General features: G+C 34.2%; 1 protein-coding gene across 8 annotated transcripts in view; it reads right to left on the reverse strand.

The window, feature by feature from the left end:
* Positions 1 to 1,485: 1,485 nt before the first annotated feature.
* LOC128228276 (calpain-15-like) overlaps positions 1,486 to 13,753 on the reverse strand; it is a 67,123-nt gene continuing 54,855 nt past the window's right edge. For all 8 annotated transcript variants that reach the window (XM_052939481.1, XM_052939480.1, XM_052939485.1 and 5 more), the window contains 5 exons: positions 12,254 to 12,415; positions 11,550 to 11,743; positions 8,337 to 8,488; positions 7,471 to 7,649; positions 1,486 to 5,774 (listed from right to left, as the gene is read on the reverse strand). In XM_052939481.1, coding sequence (XP_052795441.1) covers positions 5,597 to 5,774; positions 7,471 to 7,649; positions 8,337 to 8,488; positions 11,550 to 11,743; positions 12,254 to 12,415 — 865 coding nt within the window. In that variant the 3' untranslated portion in view covers positions 1,486 to 5,596. The remainder of the gene's footprint in view (positions 5,775 to 7,470; positions 7,650 to 8,336; positions 8,489 to 11,549; positions 11,744 to 12,253; positions 12,416 to 13,753) is intronic.

The raw sequence follows: 13,753 nt of genomic DNA on the forward strand, positions 1-13,753 counted from the left end.
TAGCTATTTAATATTTTGCCTTTTAAAAGTATAGCAAGTCTGGCCATGAATAGGAATTTTAAAAAGCCAGTCAGTCAGCTTTAGTTGGTCTGATTTCATAAAACAAAACTATTATCATAGCCTTTTGGTCATTGGCCACAAACCTCATTGGTTATAACTTAGAAAACTGTTACAAAAATTCAAATGAAACTTGGTACATGATTATATTGGCAGCAACAGTATGTACCTGATATATTTTTGTGTAGAAAGTCGTATCACTTGGTTAGAAATAATTATGTCTAGTTATGCCTCTTTGATTGTTATTCCTCTTAATGTTGTTGGTTACTTGATCTGTATTGCAAAAAGTACAAAGTTCTTATATGCAAGGAACTAACCCTATGTGTAGACTATTCAAGGCGATATGATTACCCCTGGCTGTAATTGGTATGTTGAAAAGGATGGTTAAAAAATGAAGTTCTTGTACTGTGTAAGGTAACTTAAAACTAGACCATATAAACAGCCGCTTCAAAGTCTTTGACAATTTTTGTTTTGACGACTATGTTAAGGGATCAAAATGAATGTTCAAATGCTGAAAAAGTTCCCGAAACACGAATTATTTTTGCTAACTTGCAACCTAATAACCATGATCTGCAATAATATCTTTTTCATGACCTACGCCCATTTTGTCTTAGATTTATGAGCCCTTGAATATGTTTTTTGCTGCTTTGGCTATATTGGAACTTGTTGATCATACGTTTCCCCCAGTCGAGGAGTTCTCGCTCTGATATTTGAAACACGTTACCACCACTGGTGGCATATTTTTCATGACCTAAGATCATATCTCCTTAAGAGTTATGTGCTCATAATATCAAATTTTACTCTCGACTCTACTCAAGGGTTTGTGGCACCAACTTCTAGAACAGTTTAAGAAGTATCACCCTGATATTCAATTCAGATTACTACCATGATTGTTTGAAGTGCCTGGTGTGTTATCTTGATGAACAGCCATTTTGTCCAAGTGTTATGTGCTTTTGAGTTAGGCTGGGGTAAAAGTATATAAGTCAAGACAGTCAGAAAAATGGCCACTTCACTTGACCTCACAGAGCTGTCTGCTAGTACAGACTGCCAGTACCTTTTTTTTAAATATTCAAATAATTAACAATCAAATATCGCTAAAATTTGCAAGATGGTTTATTGAATGTATAATATACATATCTTGTGAATTTCAAGTCTCGCAAAGTTATAAATTCTACTTTCAAATATTTTTTTTCATAACAAATACAAATTTCCCAGCAATGTTGATTGACAGATCTTGGAGGTTCATGACCCTCTAACAGCAAACTGAATTTCACTACCAATTCCTGTTTACTACAGGTTTACTATCATAGTATGAGTATGTATTAAACTGCCATATGGTGGGAAACATCCATTATCTTGGGTGATATATACTATCAAATGGCTTATTATAACACAATTTGTGAAAGTATTGGTCAAGGTTTATGAGACTTTTATTTATCTAATCTCAAATGAGAAACCAATGGACAAATTCTTCTGTACCACTCTATCAGAATCATATAAGGTAACACCACAAGCCATGTTAATGTTTACAATCAAAACTGCTGACCAGAGCAGACCTCATAAACCCGATTAACCACACCTCCTCTGCCAAATAGGCTTAATTGCTGTCCGGTAGGATATTTGGGGTCAGGCACCCCGGCCTTTTTTGAAGCAAAATCCTCCCAACTTTTATTTGAGGTGTACCTCTTGATATTTGGACCAAAATAGGAGAAATTGAGGTCTTCCCATCAAATGACATCTGATTTGTGTAGGACAATGAATTGTACAAAAGAGTAGACAAAAAGGACACATTTGCTGTGTTTATTATCAAAGAAAAACCATCACAGATGATATTTCATAAGTAAGTAATTAACTAATAAAAAACGTGTTTTAACATAAATTAACATGTACAATCCCAATATATGTGTAATGTATAATATATTTCAAGATTTAGTGATGCTTCAAATTTGAAAATGAATATTATCCTAGAACACATACATATAAGTAAATACAACACTAACATAAACTGTAACTAATTCAAACTTGACACAAACAGTAACAAAGATGATTTGATTACAAAGCATAAACTTTCTCCAATGAACATTTTAATAACGGCAATAAAAAAGAAAGAAAATTAAAGAACAAAGTTAATTCTAATAAATTGAAAATCATGGTTAATACAAAGTGCATGCATACATATAAAACTTTCATTCATTAAGCATATTATTATGCAAGGATGTGTGCTATGTTATAGATAGATGACATGAAGTAAGATTTTAATGATTAAGAATGGGCATAGTGAGGGAGCAAATGATCCCTTCTTAATCATTGAGATATTACTTTGGGTCATCTTACTGACTTGGAATACAACCTCATTAGCTGACACATTGTAAATTCAAAATCTGACACATGGACTGTATCGAAAAAATGGGAGTAGGCGGAAAACCTTTGAACACCTGCGTAAATTGAAATTCTTAATGATTAAGCGTAGTACTTAATGAATGTCTATCTAAATTCCATTGGCTGAGAATGTAGGTTGTGTTCTAAGAAACTTTTCCAAAAATTTAAATATTCAATTTAACTTCTACTAAACGAGGCCCAGGGGTTCTTCAATTTAAGATTAATCTTGAAATCAGGATTTAGAGCTTTGAACAGAATATTGTACAGTTGTAAAGATTGTTTTTTGCTCCCGACATTTGCATCAAAAACACAAGAAAGACCTTTAAATGAATATAAATGACTGTAAACCTGTTCAAGAAGGGTCTAATCCCCTGAACCCTGCTTTTAGCATGATCAAATTCCTCAAATTCAAACCAACAGCTGGATTTTTTTCAGGATCGATAATTATTAGCTGTTAGAACCCCTGGAGGCTGCTTATCTTATTAACAATGGAAAATATAACCCTAAGTATATGAAGAAGTAGCATGAATTGTATTATAAACTCTATTTTGTATCAATGCAGTATAATGCTAAGCTGTATGTGTTGGATGAATGAGATTGTGCAACACGACCTGCTGATTGTTCAGAACTTTGTTAATGTTAACCGCTTTGTTAACGTGATCGTTGTTAACTTTCAAATCTTTACTCCTCTGGAACTTAAATGGACATACTTGTAGCTTGAAGTATTTCTAACATTGTTTAAGACATCTGTTTCAGATGTACATGTTTTATATAAATATATTAGCATGTTACAAAAAAGTTCATCTTTAAAGTTAACAATGATGATAATTTGAACAAAGTTCTGAACAATCTGCCCAATGTAAGTACATATAACAACACAACATCAATTGTACAATATTTGAAAAAGACATCTTCTGACACATCATTAACATGTACAACTCAATCATTTAATCCTACATTTGACCTTGAGCAAATACGTCGCTAGTCCAGTAAGATAAGTCTTTACTTATCTATACACATGAAAGGCATTGGTAAAATTTTAATGCTAATCTACAATATACATAAACAATGTTTAATCATAATAGTACATATTTCACAAATTTCAATCTAAAGCGCATTTAACAGAACAAACATGTGCTTCATGAATGTTAATTTTCAGTGTCATGATACATAACATATATTCTGTTTATCGCAGTGGCTAGCACATATGCTTCTCACCAAGATGTCCAGGTTTTTGACCTGGCCTGGGCGCAAGATAGGTTTTATTGTGATCACTGAGCCTTACAAGTGTTTTTTTTTTCGGGGCTCCGGCTTCTGCCACAATACACGACCAATCTCTCTTGCGTAACATTTTGCCAACAAGACTGCTTAATATTATGTTTTAATAACTTCATAATCAACGTAAGATAAAAAGGTTTAACTATTACATATACAGTAACAATGCATTAAATAATAACCTTGTGTGTTTTGAAAATCTATCCGGTTGACGATTTAAAATTTTAAAATGCAGTTGAAATATAAAAAAAATACAGCTTGACAAATAATGACAAATGCACGGCTCAACTTTGCCGAATTGTCTTGGCAAAAAAAAACGAAAATAAATTCATTAAAAAAGAACCTCATGCATTCTGCAGTAATTGATTGGAAATTCATTTGCATGTAACATGGTTCATTATCACAATAATGTTAATGCTTCCTCAAATTGGCAAATTTATTCATTTAAATTATCTATCAGTAGATGGACAGAAGTCCTGGCTGATTTTGTGATAAAATAAGTAATACCATTCCAACAGCTTCATCTGATTTAAAAGCAAAGGTACATGTTTATGTGTACTGTACAGGATAACAAGTAATGAAGCTGCCTTATTCTAAACGGGCAATAAAACTGCCTCGGTTAAAATGGGCAATGACACTGCCTAGGTTCAATGATCCATGAAGCCACCTAGGTTAAAACAGGCAATGACACTGCCTAGGTTCAATGATCCATGAAGCCACCTAGGTTAAAACGGGCAATGACACGGTTCAATGATCCATGAAGCCACCTAGGTTAAAACGGGCAATGACACTGCCTAGGTTCAATGATCCATGAAGCCACCTAGGTTAAAACGGGCAATGACACTGCCTAGGTTGAATGATCCATGAAGCCACCTAGGTTAAAACGGGCAATGACACTGCCAAGGTTCAATGATCCATGAAGCCACCTAGGTTAAAACGGGCAATGACACTGCCTAGGTTCAATGATCCATGAAGACACCTAGGTTAAAATGGGCAATGACACTGCCTAGGAAATAGGCAATGACACTGCCTAGGTTCAATAATAAATGAAACTGCCTTGGATAAAATGAACAATAAAACAGGTGTAAATTAACAATACAACTGCCTAGGTTCAATGATCTTGATCAAGACTTGGTGGATCCTACTTACTACATTGCACGAAGAAATAACAAATTCCTTCAATCCATCCATTGAAATAGGCATTTAGAGGTAGAAAAACGTTTTTTTAACTAAATTACATTCGATCAATTATATATTTTTTGTTCATTTTGATAGTCACAGCACATATGAACACAAAATATCCTTAGGTTGGTGAAGGTTTATGTAGCCCAGCTGTTAAACCCCCAACTTGACTATTTAAGCCACTAAATGGCGCTGGGGCAGGTTTTCATGGTATTTCATGCTTCACATCAAAGAGCCCTTTTTTCAAATAGTGAAATACAGTAACCTAGAAGTCTTTTGCCTAAAACATCATACTGTACATTCTTTGCAACATTTCAAATGATATGACCAAGAAAATTCATGAAAAAATGCACCTAATTGTACTTTGCATATATAGCTGTTGACCGACAAAACCCTGGGGAGGAGTTAATAGGGTCATGAACTGCAGATTCTAAACAAATACATTTGGCAGTGTTCACTTTCCTGTAGCTTGAAACATGACTTCAGCTATATTTAGCACAGGTACAGCATCCCTCTGCATGAGTGATAGTTTGTTTATCTGATAAACATGCCTACAAAATTCTTCCTACAAGGGCAGGACTTTTTGAGGCTTTAACTATACTAGGAAACAAATGCAAAGCATTCTCAGATTGGAAGAGGTATATGTAGCCCAGCCATGAAGTGATCTAGGACTAGTATATGGTTGAACACCAGCAATGCATCCTCAGATTGGCAGTGGTATATGTAGCCCAGCTGTGACGGAATCTAGAGTCGGTATTCGGTGGACGCCCATTGGAGCCCAATCCCCGAGCCCAGCGCCTATGTCTATGCGGTTGATGATCCGACGTGAAAGGTGGTAGGATGACATTCGCTCGAGCTGAGATAGCACCATTATAACTTGCCTGCAAGTAGAAGCATTTAATAAAGTATAAGGATTTTATGAAACTATTTCCCATGAATTTCATTTTAACTGTTTTAACTTAAACATTAACTACATGACTGTAACAACACTGATCTTTTATTTAATACATGCTTTTTGGGGATTTGTAGAGATTTATCAGTGAAATAAAATTGACATTACACTGTTTCAAACAGTAAAAATATCAAATTGATATATTTCACTTTTTGAAATTTTAGCCCACTCTCAGTTCCAAATCAAACATCAGCTCGCAAATGACTGGGACACAATTTCAATGACATCATTTCAGAAAAGACGCTACTTGCGCAAACAAATTGTTGTATTTTTCTAAGACAGTGTAATTAAATGACTTTTATCTCCAATTTTAGGCATAAAACAAAAAGAAAAATTGTTTGATTCAGTGTAAGATGCATCATATATCACCTCATGAACACCAAAAGTAAATATTTCACTCATGGCGACGCCACACGTGAAATATATATTTTGGTGCTTACTCGCTGTAAAATATATTATGATCTAACACTGAAACAAACAATTATCCTCTATATCCTCATGACCTGTCAGACACTACTGGACAAAGGTATTCACTGAACTGAAGAAATGGCTCCTTACAAACCAAAGATTGTGTGCTATCTTTTCTGTTGAAAAAAGGGCATACCAAGTAATTGAAAAGCATTATAGTCAGAGTAATGGGCCTTGCTTTACATTATTTTGCATATTGTCTCTGGCAACTTGTGTAAAAGTTCCGTTTGAATAATTTGATTTTTGGGGTTTGTAATGGCCAAGGTTACACTACGACGACAGCAATTCTTTGAAAATACCTCTTATTCATACGAAACTCCAGACAAACTCTCATCAGAAAGTATGGTATATTGTAATTTCTTAACACAGTTTTTTACAATATGTTCATAACATTTGCCTGACAAAGTAATCTAGCAATTCCTTCAAAAGGATTTTAAACAACAAATAATTTCAACATTGTTAGAGAACAATAGCACCCTCTGTATAATGTGAAGTGGGGGCTATATAGAAATGATGAGCAACGTCCGTCCAAATGTTTTGTATGGTCAATATTTATCTCAATCATGGTTGGATTTTAAAGATAATTTTAAAGATAAATGGCAGAAGTGACCACCATAACATGAAGATGTGTCTGGAACAAAACCTGTGTCCCTACCTTCAAGGTCAAGGTCACAACAGTTTGTGTCCGGTCCATATCTTTGTCATGCAGTATTGGATTTAGAAATTGTTTAGCAGAAGTGACCACCATAGTATGAGGATGTGTCCAAAAAGACCGGTGTCCCCACATTCGAGGTCAAGGTCATAACAACTTTGAAAACTAAGTCATTTTGCTAAATAAGTCTTACTGATGTTAATTTGTATCACATGAAAGTACCAATATTTTCCAATCTTCCTCATGCCTTTACATATTTTATATTTCTGTGGCAAGCTGCATAAAAAGTTTTATCCAGGCAGTATTTTTATCACTGGGATGTCCCAGGGTAATAATAATATTTTGTGACCAAAATGAACAACAGTAAAAGTCATTTAATGTGAATTCTGAATAGTCAGGCCAAAACTTTTAAGAACTGATATGGAGGGACATCTAGTAAACATGTTAAAACCATGCATGTAAAATGATTTAGTGGTATGAAATCTATGCTGATCGTGTGCTATACCTATGAAGAGGTGGAATGTTATCCACAGTTTCAAGCGCTCCACGTGTTGACACAAGGTTTGAACTGTCACTACAGTTACACTTGACCTGTACGCTGTTACTAGGCAACCGATTCTCCACTACGAAGAGTCCCCCGCACCAGCCATGCATCAGGGAATAGCAGGTTACACCATTACGCAACTGGAAGAAGAATGGAAGGTGTTGAAAATCATTATCTGTGTTCGGACAAACTTTGTTAAGACCAAATTTGCAATTACCTCCAGTATGCATGCTTCATATACGCATATCAGCCACAATTAACATTTTCTATAGCAACCACATTTGACCTGTATACTAATGTAACTGTTTATTGAATTCTTGCACCAGAGTGACATTATACCTTTCCAATCAATTTCTCCAAGCCAATTTGTAAAGCTAATTTTTGAAATTAGCTTCCAAAATTGCTTTCACGTATGAATGCCCATGGGATAACTGTAAGGAACTGCAGGTTCATTATTGGAGAAAATAACAAATCCTTAATAAAAGCATCAGTCAAAATACACACCTCCTTTCTCTGGAATTAATGCTGTGAATAGCAGTTTTATTATTCAGCAAAAATAAGTCAAAATACAAGCTTCACCAAGTAATGTTGTCCTGCTTTCACAGTGGTTTGTGCGCTTCCTTCTCCTGAGTTTGATTCCTGACCACATGATGGTTTGGTTTGTGGTCACCAAGCCGGACAAGTGGGTTTCATCTGGGAACTCTGGTTTCCCCCATAATACAAGACCACACTCTCATGTAACATTGTGCCAATGAGAGTGATTAATATAATGTTGTAATTGTTTTAAAATAAATGAATTTAAACTCAGCTTTAGTAAAACCACCCACCTCCTCTCGCTTCCCCTTCACAAGTGCCAACTGTATGATTGCGTTAGCGAATCCCTGTCGATATTTATCTGTTGCCGTGTTCACCTCATCGATCATTATTGCCTTTGAGCTATGAATTGACATCACAAAGTCACGACCCTTCCCCACTGGATCTGTGAAACAAATGCATTCATTCATGAAAATGAAAAACTTGTCATACACACAAGGAGTTTTCCATTATTATTCAATTTTGTATACAGTGTAGTTAAAACAACAAGTTTGACAAGGCGCTACATCACTTTTCAATGTTCCTGTAATTTATTCTTCTATGAAAACAATAGTATTCAATAATGGACTATGATCAATTTTGCATTCATACATTGAGTATCTATTTATAGGTCATACAATGAAAAAAGAAAGCAAATGAGTATATATCTCAACTGAAATATGGAATCAGTGATGTCCCTATGCACTTCCAATTGCACAATGTAACAGTTTTATTTAGATGTCACAGAAAAGGGCGTGGTATCAAGTTTGTCAAAACAGATTGATGGGGAAACTGATGACAAAGCTGCTAAGCTCTTCTCAACTCCACAGTAAGAAAGAATCCTTATAATCAGGTGATAAGTATGGTGGCACAGAGTTGACATGTGCATGTTCTTACGTATAATACTAAGTCATGCGCATAAGATACTTAGTCATGCGCACGAGATACTATGTCGCGCACATGAGATAATTAAGTCCTGCTCACGAGTTACTTTGTTGGCATACTTAGTATGTTGTGCGCCTAACATAGTATGTTGTGTGCACAAGATAAGGCCAAATCGGAATATATGTCGAACAAGCTGGAAGAAAATAAAAATGATCCAAAAAAGCTGTGGTCAGATTTAAAAAATCTTGGATATAGTAGTAAAAGTAAATCTTCTCCAAATATTGTTTTGAACATTGATGATGAAAATTGTTTTGAACCATGTAAGATTGCAAATCACTTTAATACTTTTTTTACTACTGTAGCCTCAACTTTAGTAAAAAAAACTACCTTTGCCCTTCAATTGGTTTAACTATGAGTCTGACTGTTTTAAACGATTTTATAAAGATAGAAATCCTGACTCTGTTAAATTTAAACTTCACACTGTTAGTGAAGAATACATTTACAAGGAACTATGTAAACTAAATTGTTCAAAAAGCACAGGGTTAGATAACATTCCTGCAAGATTTTTAAAAGATGCTGCACCATTTTTAAAGATACCAGTAACATTTCTGATAAACAGTTCTATCACAACTAACATTGTACCATCTGAACTTAAAAATGCTAAAGTTAAACCATTGTTTAAGAAAAACAACAGATCTGATGTTTCAAACTATCGACCTGTAAGTATACTATGTATAGTTTCAAAAATCTTAGAAAGAGTTGTATACAACCAACTAGAATCTTTTCTTGTTAAACATGGATTATTATACGAACTTCAGAGTGGTTTTAGATGTAACTATTCAACTGACTCCTGCCTAATTCATTTGACCGACCATATAAAAGAACAAAATTCCAAAGGTCTATATACAGGAATGATTATGCTGGATCTTCAAAAGGCGTTTGATACCGTAGATCACAAAATTCTATGTCAGAAGTTAAAAGAAATTGGTGTGGATTCAATTGAGTGGTTTCAATCATATTTATCTGGACGTAAACAAGTTGTCAATGTAAATAATACAACGTCTGAATTCATGAACATCTCTTGTGGCGTTCCTCAAGGAAGCATACTTGGACCGTTGCTGTTTTTATGCTATGTCAATGATATGAGTATAAGCATAAGTGAAAAATGTAAATTAATATTATATGCAGATGATAGTGCTATCCTTTTCTCACACAAAGATCCGTCTGTTATTAGTAATGTACTCGGCAAGGAACTTGAAAACTGTAGTAAGTGGTTAGTTGACAACAAACTGTCTTTGCATCTTGGAAAAACAGAATGTATTTTATTTGGGTCTAAAAGAAAACTAACAAAAGTTGATAGCTTTAATGTAAACTGCAATGGCCATATCATAAAACCTAAACAATCTGTTAAATATCTTGGAAATATACTGGACAATGATCTCAGTGCTGCATCTATTGTTAACAATATTGTCAGTAAAGTTAATTCTAGGCTAAAAATTTTATATAGACAAAATCGTTTTTTAGATATGAAACTAAGAAGATTGTTATGTAACTCCTTAATACAATGCCATTTTGACTATGCATCGACATCTTGGTACAGCGGTATATCTAAACAATTCAAGAACAGATTACAGGTCACTCAGAACAAAGTTGTCAGATTTATTTATGGCTATGATTGTAGAACTTCCCTGAAAGTCTCGGCTTTCAGTGATATTGGATGGCTTAATATAGAAAATAGGATAAAGCAACTACGACTAAACCATGTACATAAAATCTTTAATAGCAAATGCCCATCATACTTACATGAACATTTTACTTTTAAATTTAGTCTCATCCACACATTCTTACAACAGTAGACATAGTGCTGGAAATTTTAAAGTGCCACAGGCTGACAGTTTTATATTAAATACTTTCTTTTATCAAGCAATCCAGGACTGGAACAGTCTTCCAATAAAGTTAAAAGAATTGAAAAATAAGAATACTTTTAAAAAAGAAGTGAAATCACATCTCATTGTTGGTATGAAATGTGCAGAAATGGAAGATTTCCTATTTTATTAATTGTTATTCATTTAATCTTGCATATCAGTCCAAAGATTTTTGTCATATTATGCTAAAGTGTCATATGGTTTTAACAGTCGGTTGCATTATAACTGTAAAAGTTCGATATCAAACATTTAATCATTCTTTAACTGGTCAAGAGTACATGCATGTTATTTTTGTATAAGTAAACCTAATTTAAACAGCTTACAACTGAGATCTTGGCAAATAATTATATTTGTCATAAGGACCCCATTGGAAATAAGTTGAATAACTTTAATGGGTTATCCTGTGTTATATATTTGTCACATTGAATTAAATCTTTGTTAACGCATGTATGTATCCAAAGCATTCTAATGATGTTGTGCTTTAGTATAGATATCATCACTAATACTTTGTTAATCAGTCTGTGTTATAACTTTATGAGACATTTGGTTTGTTACAATGACATATATATGCACAAATAAATCTATCTATCTATCTAAATAAAAACATACACTTGTCACCTCTGTGCCACCGTAGATAAGGCATAGAAAAAATCTTACCACTTGACCAATGGTTAAAGGCCAGAGGTACAAGAACATATTCCCCAGGTTCCAACATGACATTACAACCAACAAAACTCTTTAGCTGACGACGGCTACATTTGATCAACTTGCCAAACGGATGGGTATCGGACTTTGTCTCCCTCATAACGAGGATGCATAAATCGAGCACACCCTTGTGGTTCTCAACACCTCTGAAAAGGGAGACATTTTCATTCATGATTTAACAACTTGTCAAAGGTGTTAATGCATTGAAAAAGAATTCAAACGTCTTAGAATTATTAAAAAATAAAAAAATATATGAATCACTGAGCCCCAAATTTTGGTGGTATCAAATATCGTGGGATGGCCGAGTCTATTTCACGGAATGGGGTTTCAAAAATTGTGCAAACATTGGTAAAAGGTCTACCCTTGCCTATAGGCTATATTATGGCCTGACCCCGCCACATCCCATGTGCAGTTTATAAGCCAAAACATGGTTGTTGAACAATGATAAATAACTCTGAACATTACACAACCAAGAATATATAACTAAATAGGGGTCACCCCTGTTGTATTTACATAATTATCTTCTGTATAACTAATATGAATTTATCATCACCACCTGAACTCCTTGATTATGACTATGTCACCTTAACTTTGTGAGTGCATGGGTATTCTAACAGACGCATGTCATTTTTTTTTAGTCTAACACTACCACCTACCTATCACTTGGCTGGAACACGCCCACTTCCACATCTGTCGTGTAGAATACTGTCACCTTGGTAACATTCATGGGTTGGGATGCATTGGAGGGAAACACACCTTTTACCCGCGACTCTCGCCAGTCGGGACGAACCTTGCACACATCAACACTGTCAAAGTACCTGGAATTTTTTTAAAGAAGATAACTAAATCATCATTAAGTGAGTTTTATATCAAATTATTTTGGTTCAGTTATGACAGGAATACAAGTGTCCATTTTGAAAACCATGAGAGAGTGAATCGTGCAAGACTTACACCCACAACCTCTTGGATGAAAGGCAGACACCTTTACCGCTAAATCCCTTCACCCTCTTAAAGCTGCACTCTCACAGATTTTCCATTTTAACAACTTTTTTATTTATTGTCTTGGAAAGAGAAATTTTTTGCGTTAATATCTGCAAACCAATGATATAATATTGCTGACAAAAATTCAGATCGTAGATTTTCATATTTACGTTCGAAAATGAATGTTTTATGGCTTAAACCGTTACTAATGGTTTAAGAAATAGGCATAAAACATCAATTTTTGAACTTGTATTTAAAATTCTGCCTTCTATTTTTTGTCAGCATTCTTATATAAATGCATTCCATGGATTTTCGCAAAAATTGGCTCGTTCCAAGACAAAAAATAAAAAAGTTGTCAAAACGTTCAATCTGTGAGAGTGCAGCTGCAAATTTAATTGAATCATTATTTGACGTTTTAAAAACAAATACACAAGAGCTGTGCTAACATTGCCAATGTTGATTTGTTTGTTTGATTGGATTAAAGATTTTTTTTTCTTTATTTACTATTTAATACATGTACACACATTTGTGTACATATATTGTCATTCTAAATCTACTATGTTCCAAAATCTCAAGGCAATATCTTTTTTAAAGTTTTTCATTATTGTAAAGTACTTGCATTACCGACACTTTCACAAACAAATGCCTGCAATCTATTCTTGGAAGAAAAAATATGGAACTAATTGCATAATATAACATACCAGCAGACTATGAAAATCAGTCTCTCAACAAAATATGTCAACTAAGTTTTAAAACAGCAACTCAAATAACTATCATGTCCTACTTCAATGAAGATCTGTTTTACTGAAAGCAATTTAAAACAAACTCGCACAAAACTTCCTGTTTATCTTTTTTTCAATTGACCAGATTGGGATCCTTTACATTGGTGGCAAATAAACGAACTTAATGTATAATCTAGAACAAAATAAAAGCACATTGTTAAATAAGGCCGAAAAAAAATTAGTGTTTGTTTAGGGTAACATTCCAAAAATTATAAGGTATGGAAGGTAGTTTTTTTTCCCCCCATTTATACATTGTCATGATCATTTTCATGCAAATAGCACTATTTCATGCAAATGTCACTCTTATATTGCTGTTGTTATGGAGCTTTATTCTCTGTCAAAAACTAATAACAGTTTAGGTTAAAACAAAATTGTTTTTTATGGCGGGAGGAC

Source organism: Mya arenaria, chromosome 3, assembly GCF_026914265.1.
Source record: "Mya arenaria isolate MELC-2E11 chromosome 3, ASM2691426v1".
Lineage (NCBI taxonomy): Eukaryota > Metazoa > Mollusca > Bivalvia > Myida > Myidae > Mya > Mya arenaria.